General features: G+C 41.9%; 1 protein-coding gene across 4 annotated transcripts in view; it reads right to left on the reverse strand.

The window, feature by feature from the left end:
* Brwd1 (bromodomain and WD repeat domain containing 1) overlaps positions 1–16602 on the reverse strand; it is a 103446-nt gene that overhangs the window by 54095 nt on the left and 32749 nt on the right. For all 4 annotated transcript variants that reach the window (XM_031364521.1, XM_031364519.1, XM_031364518.1 and 1 more), the window contains 9 exons: positions 14600–14640; positions 13468–13566; positions 10793–10943; positions 9098–9232; positions 4720–4848; positions 4330–4555; positions 3495–3683; positions 1863–2046; positions 472–565 (listed from right to left, as the gene is read on the reverse strand). In XM_031364521.1, the coding sequence (XP_031220381.1) occupies positions 472–565; positions 1863–2046; positions 3495–3683; positions 4330–4555; positions 4720–4848; positions 9098–9232; positions 10793–10943; positions 13468–13566; positions 14600–14640 (1248 nt within the window). The remainder of the gene's footprint in view (positions 1–471; positions 566–1862; positions 2047–3494; positions 3684–4329; positions 4556–4719; positions 4849–9097; positions 9233–10792; positions 10944–13467; positions 13567–14599; positions 14641–16602) is intronic.

Raw genomic sequence — 16602 nt, forward strand, 5'->3', positions numbered from 1 at the left:
AGGGATGGTGGTGGTGGTAGGGATGGTGGTGGTAGGGATGGTGGTGGTGGTAGCTGAGGTGCATGCCTTCAACCCCAGTGTACCCAGGAGGCATGGGCAATCTCACAAAGAAAACAAAACCAACTCAACAGTTCTATGTTGGTTTTAAATGCCCAACAAAAGACTTTAAGCAATAAATACTATACTTTAGAAAGCTATTGGTGTTTTTATAAATCACAAAAACCACTGAATTTCATGGTTAATTTTCTCATTCCCAAGAAAGGAGAATCGCTGGTGAGATGGCTCAGTGGGTTAAGAGCACTGACTGCTCTTCCAAAGGTTCAGAGTTCAAATCCCAGCAACCACATGGTGGCTCACAACCATCTGTAATGAGATCTGACACCTTCTTCTGGTGTGTCTGAAGACAGCTACAGTGTACTTACATATAAATAAATAAATCTTAAAAAAAAAAAAAAAGGAGAATCAAGTTACCTTTTGTGGGAGCTGGAAAGTCTTCTTTTTCCTCCCTATTACATACAGATTTCTCTCCTCCTCACCTCTCTCTATGCGAATGTCTTCCAACCTCCTACAAAATTAAGTATGTGGTGACAGAGGCTCTTGGACTGAGGTTCACAGTGAATCACTGCAGCTTTAGGGGCCACTGGGTTAACAGCACTTTACAGGAGCACACAAAACCATTGAAATGAGAACACAATTCAGATGCTCAGCCCCACCACTGGGAGACTGAAGCAAGCGCAGCAGCTCATCATGGTCAAGGCTCACCTGGCTACCCCCAAAAAACACTGCCTACAAGTTTAAATCTTATATACTTACCTTCTTTTTTTTTTTTTAATTAAAAACAAAACCTCAGTTTATGTGAAGACCTATTTGTATTAAATACAAAATGTTCATTCATCTGCATTAAATATAGTCCTATTAGAACCAATACAACTAGATAGCCCATCTCATTGCTCTCAAGTGTCTCCCATAATTTTCTAAGATTATACTTCCTCTCTGCAAATAAAATTAAATGCAACATTTTCCTTATACAAAGAATCCAACCCCATGTTTTAGATCTCTTATTTAAACAAAAATAGCAGTGCTCTTCACTCCTCGGTCTCCACATCAATCACTGACACTGTACGGGAGATGATTAGAGCAGGATTAATTTCACACCTAGGAGCACATTACCATAGGTTAGAATGGCCGTCTTTGCCTTCACTGCGAAAAAGACTCAGGGTCCCACGGTTACAACACCTGACTTGATATACAATCTCAATGTAGAAAGACTAGTACCTTAGTCATGCCACATAAGAACAAATACTAAAGACTGATTTCTAAGGAAAAAATTAAAAGAAAAAGCAAGCGGCACATGCATTTTAATCCCATCACTTGAGAGGCAGAGGCAGACGGATCTGAGCTAAAGAAAACAGCATGGAGGTTTATCCAGTTTTTTTCCAGGCCTAGGTTACTACTGGATGATCAAAAATATTAAGAGTCGGGCTGGGGAGATGGCTCTATGGTTAAGAGCACTGTCTGCTCTTCCAGAGGTCCTGAGTTCAATTCCCAGCAACCACATGGTGGCTCACAACCATCCCTAATGAGATCTGATGCCCTCTTCTGATATGTGTGAAGACAGCTACTGTGTACTCATATACATAAAATAAATAATTCTTTTAAAAAAAGATTATTAAGAGTAAACCTCTCGCCGGGCGGTGGTGGTGCACGCCTTTAATCCCAGCACTTGGGAGGCAGAGGCAGGTGGATTTCTGAGTTCGAGGCCAGCCTGGTCTACAGAGTGAGTTCCAGGACAGCCAGGGCTACACAGAGAAACCCTGTCTCGAAAAACAAACAAACAAAAAAAGAACGGATCCTTCACAGACCTGAACATGCTGGGTGGTGCCTCTGGAACAACTACTCTCCGCTTCCAAGCCTGGAGGTCACGCTCAGTAGCTATCTGACTACGGGGAGCATTCTGATGCATCTGACGAACACCTTCAACCTGCCCACTCCGACGGAGACCAATGTTTGGAGGAGACTGGATGTCTAAACTCAGTCTTCTCAAACCTAGAAAAAAATTATCAGGAAGTATTTTATAAGTATTTCCAATTGTTATGTTCATTTAACATACAGTAACTTCTACTAGGACACACACAACAAACCAGAAGGAGGACATACTAAAAATAGCTTGTAAGAAGAAAATTTTAACACAACTAAAACCACAATGTAGAATACTTATTATTAATTGATAAACTGCCACTTGAACTTTTTCTAGACATTCTGAAATTATAAAATACACAAATGTATTCCACTGCATCTTTATTTCAAAACAGTTTGTTTTTTGGTAAAACCTTTGTTAAGGATAGACGAGCCCCTAAACGTTACAGTCTAGCTGAGCAGGCAACAAGCAAAGCATCTGAACTCTGGCTCCATGGCATCCTAGTCTATGTGGGCCTTACACATAGCATATGCTACACAAACACAGCACAAATATGCACACACTCTCACATAGACACAAAAATTAGTATAATTCTAACAATAAAAAAATGTTTAATTACCACAAAGGGCTGGAGATGGCTCAGAAGTTAAGAGCATTTCCTGTTAGTACAAAGGACCTGAGTTCAGTTCCCAGCACCTCCATCAGGTGGCTCAAACTCCAGTAAAGCTACCTAGCTCTAGATACCCTCTTCTGGCCCCTCAAGTACTTAGACATAAATGGCAGACACTCAAATAGGCAAGTATACACAACACACACACAACACACACACACACACAATAGAAATAATCTGGACTGGAGAGATGGCTCAGTGGTTAAGAGCACTTATTGCTCTTGTAAAAGATCGAGGTCAGATCCATAGTTCACAACTATCTGTGACTCTAGCTCTCTTTTGGTCTAAATGGGTACTCACAGACATGTGCATACATACATATGTACACATAGGTTCCTCCAGGACCATGTCTGCCTGCATGCCATAGTTTACTGCCGTGTCTAATGGACTAAACCTCTGAAACTATAAGCTAAGCTCAATTAAATGTTTTTCTTTATAAAAAAGTTTTGATGGTCATGGTATCTCTTTACAGAAATGAAACTCTAAGACACCCCATCAGGGTGTCACTATGCAGCAGTAATTGAGTGCTTCCTCCTTGGTCTCTGAAGAGCATGTCCTAGCTCACCCTCAAACACTGACTTAATTAAAAAGGAAAGTCTCCACTCAACTAGGCTGGACAAAAGACATGAATATGTCAAATCAAGAGAAAGTTAAAGTAGTTTTCCTTTTAAAATAATGCTGTCTGCTCTCATTTAAGACACTCTGAAAACCTATCTGACATCTCTCAGAGTGTTTAACAAACCTCATATCCACTTATCACTCCATTTTTTTGAGTAACAAAGCAATTTTCAGAACACTATTTATTAAGCTGTTCTTGGGTTGTGAGATGCATGTACCTGGCAATGAAGCCACATCTCTTTATTTTATTACTCTCATGTTAAAGTACAGGATTTTACTTGTACTCACTTCCTCTTCGGGGTGTCCCTTCCCCATTGGGAGGTCCATTTGCAGTCACATCCTGATCCATTCCGAGTCCTTGGTCTTGTTGCTGCTGCAGCTGCCGAATCATGCCATCCAGGATGCTGGGCTCTGGGCTTGCATCTCCACTGTCGTTGGTGTGCAGGCTTATAACCTGTTCAATCACCTCTCCATCACCTGCAAAGTCACACAGTCATCTGTCATCATGATACAGAGAAGAAGCAGAGACACTAGAACACACCAACAGGCTGGGTGGGCGTGAAGCTCAGTGGTGGAGTGCCTGCCTGGCATGAACAAGGCCCTGGGCTCCATCCACATACCCTGAGCAAGGGAAAACAGAAACAAAGTACTACGGTAAAGTAGTTTTCAAGAACTAACCTGGGCTAGTAAAATGGCTCAGCGGATAAGAGCACTGACTGCTCTTCCAAAGGTCCTGAGTTCAAGTCCCAGCAACACATGGTGGGTCATAACCACCCGTAATGAGATCTGACGCCCTCTTCTGGAGTGTCTGAAGACAGCTATAGTGTACTTATTTATAATATTGAATAAATCTTAAAAAAAAAAAAACTAACCTATTTGGAAGATATCCTACACAACAGGTGAGTAACTGATTCAGCAAAAAAGACTGCAGTACTAAGTCAGCAAAAACCTTCAAGTTACTTGTGGCATGCCTCTAACTCTGCTGCACACTACAGCCCTTCATCTGAGCACACTGCTACAGAGCTCCAATTTCAAGGCTAGCCTATTCTATACAGACAGAATGACAGAAAAACCAGAAAGACAGACACACAGACGTACACAGAAAAAAGGAATGTGCACTTACTTGTGGCCACATAGCCTAGTTGTGGAACCAAATGTTCATCCGCTGAGTTTTCTCGACCTGGTACTAATCTCTGGAACTTGGTTGGGTGAGGGTTTCCATCCACATCTACCAAGAATGGTGGAGGCATAAGATGAGGTGCCTGTTGTGTCTGCTCATCTAAGACATAGTTATTGGAATCTCTTATGAGTGGTCGGTAGTCAGTATGGAAAAACATCTGATCAGGAATCTATAAAAGTACAGATCACAGAATGAGTTTGAGAGCTGTATTTGTTAAAGACAGTAATATTAAAAGTACTGAAAATTAGAAACACCAGGAAGTTAAATAACTATTTCTAAACTTCCTCTCCCAATTATTCACTTTATATGCTAAAAGAAAGCATTAAAAATGACCTTTTCATATGGCTTGCTGCATCCAAAACCAAATATCAGAAGATGCCCATGAGAATCTGTACAGGCAAAATGTTGTCCATCCTGTGAAAACTTACAGTCAAACACAGCTCCATGTCCTTGTCCTTCGATCTAGGAAAGCCAGGGGGAAAGAACATTAGGCACATTAATAAGTTGCTTGTTTTAGGTCTATCTATATGGCTGCCTGCCTAAGGGCATGCCATAGGGGCCAACACAGGCCAACAGGACACAGGATCACCTAGAGCTAAGCTAGAGGTGCAAGGCAGCTGTCAACACAGCCTTAATACTAGCAAACAACAAACCCAATAAACCCAGTTCTTGTGCAAGTCTCTCCAGTTCTCCAGCCAGTATGCAAACCTTATAAACAGTTTTAGATTCCCTTTATTTACATGTGTGTATGTGCTCCATATTCATGTCTGATTTGTCAGAAAACCCTGGAGGCATGGGGTAGGGGAGGGTAGTGTGCCCCCTAATTATCAGTACAATTGTATATCCACGACCAAGTGAGCCCAAAGGATGTGACAGTCCTTCTGCTATGCTGCATATTAACTAGTACAGGCTAGCAGACATGAAGTAACGTTATTAAAGGGCTAGTGAAACAACTTGAGTTGTTACCAAGGCTGACAACTTGAATTTATTCCTGGATCCACACAGCAGAAGAGAAGCCCTGACTTCCATGTCCTCTGACCTCCATGTGTACACTGTCAAAAGCATGCTCATGTACATACACAATACATAAATATATGCATATAACCCGATATCCCTTCCAACACTCACTGTTAAAACATGGGAACACAATACAGCCGCACAAACCTTCCTTCCAGTAACCACTTGGCACAGACTGCCTCTTGTTGTGTATCCCTGGCCAAGAACTCTGATCACAGCAAACTGGAGGGACGTGGGTGAGGGCAGAGTGTCTCAGAATGGCAAGGGCCCTACCACATACACTGGCTAAGCTACACCAAAAGTATTCCCAGGGTTGTGCTCTGCAATAAGTTTTCTAAAATGAGAAAACCAGCCTAATCAAAGCAAGGCAAACCTGAGTTCTGCCTGAGGTTTATATGTCCTATCCTATAGTGAATCCTGGTGAAATACAAGCTACAGTTCTTCTACAGAACTTAATAATTCGGTGTCCTTCCCCACCCCTCAGGTATATTATGCATTTAGGAAATCCTGTTCTGTCACTAACAAGCCCATGTAGTGTTCAGTATTGGAGAATCAAAAATCAAAAGCCTTGTGGCTGGGGAGATGGCTCACTGTTTTAAGAGCATATGCTGCTCTTCCACAGAAAATGTTCAGTTTCTCAGCACCCTGCTCCTCAGAGAAGACAAGTTCAGGCACCACGACCTACACCCAGCTACTCACAACTGCCTGTTAACTCCAGCTCCAGGCAATCTGACACTGTCTCTGGCCTATCCATAGGTATCCAAACCCACATGACCAACACGAAGACATCTTCAGCCTCTCAGACGGGCAATGCTAGAGGCTTTGTCAGACAAAGACAAATATGCTTTTGTTCAGGAATTATTCACATCTATTTGAATTAATATATTTTTGCTTTAACAAGTTAAATTCAAAATACAATATTCTGGTAGCCAGCCACAGTGGCATACACCTTTAATCTCAACCCTCAGGAGGCAGAGGCAGGAGGATCTCTTATGAATTTCAGGTCAGCCAGTTCACATAGCTAGTTCCATGTTAGCCGGGACTACATGAGACCCTGTTTCAAAAAACAATGTTCTTATTCTTACTGAGTCACTACTGTCTTCCTAAACCATTGCATTACTGTAGTTTTCTTGTATGGTGACATCAAATATAATCCCTTGTGTGTGTTTTGAGACCGGATCTCACACCCCAGTCCAGGCTCTGATGAAACTCACAACTAAAGTCAGGCTAACCTCACAATCCTGTCTCAGCTCTCCCAAATGTTCTCGCATTGTTATTCTTATTACAGGTGTGAGCTACTATGCCTGGCTCAAATGTTAAAGTCCTTACAGAGTTTTAAAGATTTATTTTTTTGCTGGGCGGTGGTGGCGCATTCCTTTACTCCCAGCACTTGGGAGGCAGAGGCAGGCGGATTTCTGAGTTTGAGGCCAGCCTGGCCTACAGAGTGAGCTCCAGGACAGCCAGGGCTACACAGAGAAACTCTGTCTCAAAAAAAAAAAAAAAAGATTTTTTTTTTTTTTTTTTTTTTAGGGTTTGCAATTATATATGTATGAGAGGGGGTGGTTGTACACATGAGTACAGCACCTGGGAAGTAGTGAAGTAGAGGGCAGTCAACTTAGGTTCTCTTCAAGAAGAGTATTAACTAACTACTGAGCCACCTCTCCAGTTCAACCCACCCTTACTCTGTAGCTCTAGCTGTCCTGGAACTTACTATGTGGACCAGGCTGGCCTTGAACTCACAGAGATCTGCTTGCCTCTGCATCCCAAGTGCTGGCATGAAAAGTGGTACACCTGGCCAGTTTTATACATTATTGAAGAGATGGTTATACCTGTGACTTAAGGCCACACAGAAATTGTCCATGATTTAGGTGGTTTTCCTAATAACTGGAATACAGAGACAGTTTTCAGAGGTTCCTAAACACTGTGCTTTAACTGAACTATCTAAAATATTTAACTGCATTTAATGCTAATGAATACATTATTCTACGTTAGTATTAAACTATTCAGAGTGCCAGGCATGATGGCACAGGGTTTTTAATCCCAGCACTGAAGAGGCAGAAGCAGGTGGGTCTCTATGAGCTGAAAGCCTTCCTGGTCTATAGATTTCCAGGACAGGCAAGACTACATAGGCAGAACCTGTCTCCAAAAAAACAACCCAGACACCCAACACATACAATAGACAGCCTAACCTACATTGTGAGCTCTAGACCTAGTCTCATAGCGTGAAGATGAACAGCTTTCTGAGGAGCAATCCTGAGATTGCCTTCTAGCCTACACATGCATGCACATGCGCACATTCATACACAAATCTCTTACTTCACTATCAGTGATGTACATGGACATTCAAAGCAGTACAGTGGTACACAGTTTAAGCTTAAGGCTCCAAGAAGAGAAAATTAAGTAAGTTATTTTCAACCCTGATAATCTGAATTCACATTTACAAGTATGGAAAGCTCTCAAGAGAATGGAAAAAAAAAATCACCAAACTCTATGGACATGGACAACAAGTGAAGAATGAGCCAGACATGACAAACTTGTAATCCTACATAAGACCAGGGGAGAAGCAGGAAGATGAAGAGTATTCATAGGTACAAAATAGATACCTTAGTTTAATAACTCAAGAATTAAAAATATTTTATATTGGATAAAACCTGGTACGTGCCATTTTAACCAAATATTTCAAATCATCTTATCTACACTAAGGGACACACACACACACACACACACATATATCAGGTGCCTAAGACAATGTGTAAGAAAACGGTCATTTGCTTTTTTGAATTAAAAAAAAAACTGTGTAGAGAGATTCTAAACACCACTTGTCAATAAAAAAGCTGATGGCCAGTGAGCTGAGACAGAAAACAGGAGGTAGACACTAATCAAAAGAGAGAGGACTCTGGTAAATACTGAGAGTCGTGGTAGGTTTGCTCAGGTGCGGGGCGGAGAGGGCATAAATGAATAGGTAGCTAAACTCAGGACAGAACAAAGAGGAGAGTTGTCCCCATCTTGGAGCATGAAGTTTGAATGGGTTAAGTAAGTTACAAGCTAGTCAGGAAATGAATAACTTATGGTCATAGCTTATGGTAACTAGCTATCGCTTTGAAAGGCGCTGGAGCAACTAATCTAAATAGACCTCAATTGCATCCCTGCCTTTTGCTCATACCATGGATGTGTCATAAATCCTACAACAGGACCCTAATTTGGTTCTAGAATCTAACAACTGACCCATTTTATACAGGGATCTAGACTGACAGGGCTCGAGATGGCTCAACAGTTAAGAGCACAGGCTCCTCTTCTAGGTGGCCAGTGTTCAATACCCAGCAGCACCCACATGGTGCCAGATAACCACCTGTAACTCCTGTCCCAGTGGACAACCATCTAAATCCCAGTTCCAGAAAATCTGCAGTTGCTGTTTTCTAGACTTTGTGGGCACTACAGAAACACCTTACACAAGCAAAGTATCTGCACATGTACAATAAACTTTAAAAAATAAACACTGAAATAAATAAAGAAATAAGGAGCTATCTAGGTAACTTCTGAGCATCTACTAAATTTAAAGGATGTTAGGTACATGTGCTATCAGATACTCAGTAAGCGTCAATTACTCTTGATTTGTACAGAAGTTACCATGTCCATTAACTTCTGATAATTCCCATAATCCATAAAACCACAAGTAAAAGCTCACTTCACTCACCATATTAAAGTAATGCTTCATCTTGATGCCCTTTGTAATATCCCATATAAATATGCTGCCATCGTGTCCTGCAGATAACATAATTCTGGAATCAAAGGGATGTGTCTCCAAAACAAACACTTCATCAGCATGTCCCTTTATTCAACAAAGTCATAATATTAAGGACAGTCTGCAAGTTATATATTGGAAATTTTTTTAAAGTCATAGTACATAAGGGTTTTAACACTACAACAAGGATTTAAACATGTATATAAAATTTCCCATTTGGCTCACTTAAATAAAACAGTTTACTCATTATATTCATAACAACTATGTTATAGTTTCAAAGAAGAGTAAGAATTCAGTCCCAGCAGTGGTGGCGCACACCTTTAACCCCAGCACTTGGGAGGCAGAGGCAGGCGGATTTCTGAGTTCAAGGCCAGCCTGATCTACAGAGTGAGTTCCAGGACAGCCAGGGCTACACAGAGAAACCCTGTCTCGAAAAACCAAAGAGTAAGAACTCTGATTTCGAAAGTTCAGGATGGTGCTAGAGAAATGGCTCAGTGTTTGAGTGCATGTGCTGCTCCCCCAGAGTTCAAGTCCTAAGACCACTGTCAGCTCAATAACTCTAGCTCAGGGCAGAACCTCTGCACAATTACACATGATTAAAAATAATAATAAATGAATACATCATATTTTCTTTTAAAAAGGTTCAGGGCCACCAACCAACCCTGTGAGTTTGAGGACAGGCAGGTTATTTTATATAGAGTTCCAAGACAACCAAGCTACAGAGAGAGATCCTGTTTCAAAAACCAAAACAAAAAGTTAAGGTCCTCCTGAGATACACACCAAGTTGAAAGCCGAACCAGGACTGACTGTTTCAAAAAATGTTTTAAAATTCTGAGCCAGAAATGGTACCACATGCACACAGCAGACAGACTCAAGTGGATCTTTTGAGTTCAAAGCCAGTCTGGTTCACAAATTCTAGGACAGCCAGGGCTACAGACTCCCATCCCCACAATAAATAAATAAATAAATAAATAAATAAATAAATAAATAAATAAATATGCATATATTTAATTAATTAATTTAAATAAATTTCTGTGGCTAGGAGCTTGAAAGATGGCTTAGCACTCTGTCTGCTCTTCCAGAGGACCTGAGTTCAATTCCCAGCAACCACATGGTGGCTTACAACCATCTGTAATGTGATCTGATGCCTTCTGGTGCATCTGAAGAAAGCGACAGTGTATTCACACATATTAAGTAAATAAATCGCCGGGTGGTGGTAGTGGTGGTGGTGCACGCCTTTAATCCTAGCACTTGGAAGGCAGAGGCAGGCGGATTTCTGAGTTTGAGGCCAGCCTGGTCTACAGAGTGAGTTCCAGGACAGCCAAGGCTACACAGAGAAACCCTGTCTCGAAAACAAACAAACAAACAAACAAAAAGTAAATAAATCCTTAAAAAAAAGAAATTCTAGGGCTAAGGAGATGGCTCTGTGGTTAAGACACTTGTTCTCAACCCAGGTTTGATTTCCAGAACCCACACAGCAGCTCACAACTGTCTGACTCTAGTTCCAGAGTGACCTCATACCCTCTCTGACCTTTGTGGGCATCAGGCACATATAGGATACAAATACATACACAGACAGAACACTGATGTAAAAAAAAATTAGTAAAATAAATTTAAATTTCTGAATTATCGTGTGAAAGTACCTACCAGTAAGTTATGAAGCAGCTGTCCAGTGTAGGAACTCCATACCTTGAGGACATGATCATTCACAGCTGTTACCACAGTGCTATCATCCTGATTCCAAGCAATCATTGTAACTTTGGGTTTCATAAACCTCTCTTCTTCTGAAGATGTGTCTCTAACAAAGGAAAGACACTGTGTGAACTCACTGAGGAAAGAGATCACACAGTAAGTCCCTCACCAATATGAACACAACAAAGAGAATCTAAGGCCAGATGAAGCTCAGCTGACAAAGTGCTTCTCACACTCAAAGCACTGGGTTTGATCACAGTGGTGAAAAGCCTCTACTTCCAGCAGGTAGAAATAGAGAAAGAAGACTCTTCCAGATCATCCTCAACTGCATGAGTTCAGAGGTCAGCCTGTGCTCCATTAGACCAGAAAGGAGAAACAGAGAGTAGGGAGAAATTCACCTGTCTATTTATCATCCCATAACCAATTACTCGGAAACGGTATGGAACTTGTTTCTCCAGAGAAGACAAGGCAGAGAATCCTAAACTGGTAAGTGAAGCAAGCAAGCTGAGCCACTGCTCTCTGCTCTCACTATGAAGGTAATGGACTTCCTGCTTCAAGTCTCTGCCATCTCAGACTATAATCTGAACCTGTGTACCAAATAAAGCCCCACTTTGGTTCTGTCCAGGTATTTTATCATAATGACACAAGGAAACTAATGACAAGTGCTTTATAACAGGTACCTACATGAGAACAACAAAAAAATTACCCAAAGAAACAAATAATATATGCCTTTCAAAGCCCACTGATTCTGGTTTTTTGTTTTGTTGTTTGATTTTGGGAGGGAGGGTGCGGTGGAGTCCTCTCTACATAGCCCTGGATGCACGAGAACTTGCTATGCAGACCAGGCTGGCCACAAACTTACCAAGTTCCACCTGCTTCCTAAGTGCTAAGTGAAAGGTGTGTGCCACCACACCCAGCATCAAAGCCACAATTTTACCATGCAAAGTTTCCAGTCAGCCCAATTTTTTTAAAAATGTAGTAACAAACTATATTTGGTTATGTTATCCAATCTCAAAGAAAACTTCTACTCTATTTATTTGGTTACGTATATCCAGAGGGAACAGGCAGCAGTAGCAGCAGATCTGTCTCCTGGACAAAATCTAAACTTGCAAGAGTCTCACTGAGGGGCTGTTTCGGTCAGGTGAGCATGGGAGCATGTAGGGACTGTCTGTATTTTCTTAAGGCAGGATCATCTGCCCACTATGGACAGCACCATTCCCTAGGCAAGGGATCCCGACCTATGTTAGCTTAGAGAAGATGATTCTGGGGTTGAGCTACATGCAGGACTGCATTCGTTCATCTCCCTGCTCTTGACAACGGATGTGAATAGCTGGGCAGAGTCCCTGCCAGCATTTTCCCACAGTGGACTATTTGTTGTAAGCCAAAGAAACCCTTTCTCCTCTATTTGTGTGTGTCAGGGTATTTTATCCAGCAATAGAAAGGAGGCTACCCAGAAATATACATTCTACCCAGCACCAGAGGTAAAGATAATGGCCCTATAATCCCAGTGCCCAGGAAGTGGAGTCAAGGGATGAGTAGTGTAGTTCAGCACCAGCCTCAGTCAGACACTCTGTGGGCTTCTCTTACAGAGGGGGTTCACCTGAGGTCTGTTCCTAACACTCACAGTGGGCCATTCATTCCTCTCCAGCTACAGATTTCTAGCCTTCAAAGGTATGCATATGCAGAAGCACATTCTTCCCTCTTCCCGTCCAACCCCACACACAAATGAAAAATTCTTTTTAAAATCCTATCTTAGGGCTGGCGAGATGGCTCAGTGGGTAAAGAGCACTGACTGCTCTTCCAAAGGTCCTGAGTTCGGATCCTAGCAACCACATGGTGGCTCACAACCACCTGTAATGAGATAGGACGTCCTCTTCTGGTGCATCTGAAGACAGCTACAGTGAATTATACCAGAGCGAGCGGGACCACAGAGGTCCTGAGTTCAATTCCCAGCAGCCACACACATGATGGCTCACAGCCATCTGTACAGCTACGGTATACTCATACACATAAAATAAATAAAAAATCCTATCTTTAGAAACGTAAATTTGAAGCACTGGAAATACTTAATTTGGTTGGGGTTTCCCCCCTCTACACTGGAGATTTAAAATGCAAATCTTGAAAGCAATATAACAGTAAAGGTACAAAGTGATGGTTAATTCGGTGTGTGCCCGTGATACTTATAGACAAGGAGACCATGAGGACTCTGTCTGATCACAATGGGTCAATCACAAGATGGGTTCATGGGAAGAGTGGCAGGCAGCCTAGCAGGAGACAGCAAGTCACTGGGTACAGGCTAGAGGGCTTATACCTTGTCCTAGGCTAATTTGCTCTGTCACATCTTCCTTCCATGATGGACTGAGGTCCTCAAACTATGAGCAAATATAAGTCCTTTCTCCTTTACTCTATTTTCTAGCAAATTTGGTCAAAGTTATTAAATATACAGGTGCACTTTCCTTCATTAATTCAGTTATGAGATTGAAGTATTTAAAAACATAAGTCAATACATTTAGACAATGTCTATTCAACATATATGAGGCATATTAAACTCTTCCATCAAAATTAACAACGTATGTGTGAGTAACACACCAACAACTCACCTATGAGTAACAAACAGTTCAATGACTTACCCTGAGATCCTGGCGGACATGTCCAGTAAAATGCTTCTCCATTCCAACTGCTCAAACCTCCAGATCCGTGCTGTTCCATCTCGGCTACCACTTAAGAACCTTGAAGCATTCAGAAAATCTACTCACATGATAGCTACCAAGTACTATTACTAACATCAAGTAAAATACAAACTTTAGAGTACCTATCCTGATGGACATGATCTACAGATGTTATTCAAGGTCAGATTATTCAGAACAAGGCTAGATGGGGAAACCTCCTGATTTACTATTGTTTGCCCAACACACTACAAACACACTACAAACTCAGTTGTTTCACAAATACACTGAACCTTAGGAAAACAATGTAGTACAAGAGGAGAAAATGTACCTAATTGGAGGGGATGGGGGAGAAGGAGAGAAAACTTAAAAGATGTCGGAAGATTAGCAATAGCACAAACTCCATCTTAAGCTTGTCCATTTTAAATTCTAACTCAACAGACACTGAAATATAAACTATGAAAATCAAGGTTTAAGACTGTACTGTGGGAAAGAAACCAGCCATGTCCTACAGGACAGAAGGTAGCTGTAATGTAGATTACCAAATGCTTGCTCCTGAGGGCTTTATGATTTTTCTTTATCTGCTCAGCAGAAAAATGTTTTTCTTGAAAATCAGCCTCTAGTTAAGAGGAAGCCCTGATTACAGGAGCAGGAAGTACACAGTTCTAACATCTCAGCCTCTGGTTGAGAGGTAGTCCTGAATTCAGAAGCAGCAGGTACACAGCTCTAACATTTCGTACACACATCTACTCAATCAATGTGTCTGCTGAAAAACACTGCAATGCACAAGGTCAAAGCAGTGTAGTTCACAGTAAGGCATGATGGTTTCAAAACTGCTGAGATTTCAATGTCAGAAAATGTATGGGATGGCTATAGGGCTCAACGGCAGAACACTCCCTTATCAAGCACAAGCACCAGGACCAGCCACCACTAAGCTTGAAAGGTGATCCTGTCATTTCAAGTGCCAAGACTTGTAATTATACAGATAAAAATGCAACTGTAGAGAGCAACATTAAGAAGAAAACCATTTAATAGTAACAGTAAGTAGTGTGTTTTACTTGTCTGAAACCATACACAAATGCAAGCAAACACTTACCGGTCACCATTGTTACAAAACTGGATACTATCAACTTTGTCCTAAAGGAGAAAAAGCAAATATGAAAACTATTATCTATGCTATGTGTTAATTCACTAAAAAAGATTGTGTGCTAAGAAGCACATGGGGGCCAGGATGGTAGCAACATGCCTTTAATCCCAGCACTTGGGAGGCAAGTCAGGTGGATCTCTATGAATTTGAGGCCAGCCTGGTCTACAGAGTGAGTTCAAAGACAGACAGGGCTACATAGATGCCAGAAATGACACAAAGGAGTGTGGTACCTGAATGCCACTCACCGAATTCTTTGCCCACCAGGCCAGAACTTTTATCACCCTGCGGAACAAGGGGTCCCTGAAGCAACCCAGTCCGTGGCACATAGAGTATCTGAGTACTGCATGGCCTTGATCAGGACAGAATGACATGGTTTCTGCCCTGGTACAGGGCCGAAAACCTCGGCTTGCATGAGCCTGAGGCTTGTAGGTATAATATTGTATATTTTCATACAAGGACTGTCCTCTACTGGTTTATATTAAAACAAGTAAGTTAGCCGTCAGTATTTTACAATGTTTATCAAGGACTAGATGATCTTTAATGGGGTATTCTCCTAAGGTGTGTAGGTAAAGTGCTTACTGTCCCAAGCATGGTGACCTGAGTTTGGATCCCAGTGCAAACTCCTGCTAGAGGATGGAAATACACAGGCCATCCTGGGGTGCAATTGTGTAGACCTTAACTCAAGAATGTAAGGTAGAGCCAGGCGGTGGGGGCACACGCCTTTAATCCCAGCACTGTGTCCAAGGACTGTCCACTACTGTTAAGGACTCCATGATAAAATAATCAGAGACGGCACGAGTCCAGGAGGCAAAGGTGTGGCTAATGTCTTAGCAAAATGATAAACATTGGGAGAGCCCTTAAGGCTGTGGAAAAGAACTTCAAAAACACAAGTTTGAAAATATATAATTTCTCAACTATGTTTTGCATAAAAAAAGAAGGATGCAATATGAATTATACAAGGGGCTATGTCGTAAAGGGCACCTCCAGCTGCTCCATCTGTAGTTAAGCATGACCTGCAGTCCTTATCCTCTTGCCTCTACCTCCCAACAGCCAGGACTACAGCCATAAACCACCAGGTCCAGTTTTTCATTTATAAACATACAAACTCTCTACATTTTATTTAATGTTTTAGCTGTGCAATGTGATTCAGTAAAAGCTGATGAGACTATCACTGGGGGATGAGGGGGAGTAACATTAGCCAGAATGTGTGTTACTCTGGGTTCAATCCTCAGAAATGCAAGTGACTTCTTAGAAGACTGCAAGGGAACAAGCAGCTGGCAGCCGCTCACAAGCTCACAGAAGGTATCCTAGGCACAAGGCCTGTTCTAGTCTAAGTCAGACCAAATCCCAGCACGGAGGGGGAGTCCACCACAAAGTCCCACCCTTACCAGCACTTGTGAGCTGATAGGAAAAAAGGTCAATTTTCTCTATGAGGCATACCCTGGTAGGTTGACCATGCTCCAGTAAGAAGGCCATACATGTAAGAATATCTGGGCAGCATAAACTGGCCTTGATTGGGGGTGGTAGATGCCAAAAAAGTGGGCAAGTAAGTAGAAAGAGTTGCAGGGGATGTGGTGGGGATGAATATAATCTAAACATGTACAAAATTCTCACAGAAGATAAAGACAGACAGACAGACTAGATAGATGATTAGACAGTCAGAGATGAACTCCAACTACCATTATTTCTCTCTACAAGTAAGTAGGATAGGGCTGCTCCCTAAGTAGGATAAGAACAGCTCCTCAGTTAAGAGCACGCACTGTTCTTTGAGAGAGCCCACCCACATGGAGCCGACTTAGAACTGCCTGCAACTCCAGCTCCAGGGGATCTAATACCCTCCTTCCTCTAGCTTCCTCTGACACATGCACTCAAGTGGACCACACTCCACCCACCCCACAGACCCTCCACACACACATGTACCACCCACCCCACAGACCCACACACACACACAT

This window comes from Mastomys coucha, unplaced genomic scaffold, assembly GCF_008632895.1.
Source record: "Mastomys coucha isolate ucsf_1 unplaced genomic scaffold, UCSF_Mcou_1 pScaffold12, whole genome shotgun sequence".
In the NCBI taxonomy this organism is placed as follows: Eukaryota; Metazoa; Chordata; class Mammalia; order Rodentia; family Muridae; genus Mastomys; species Mastomys coucha.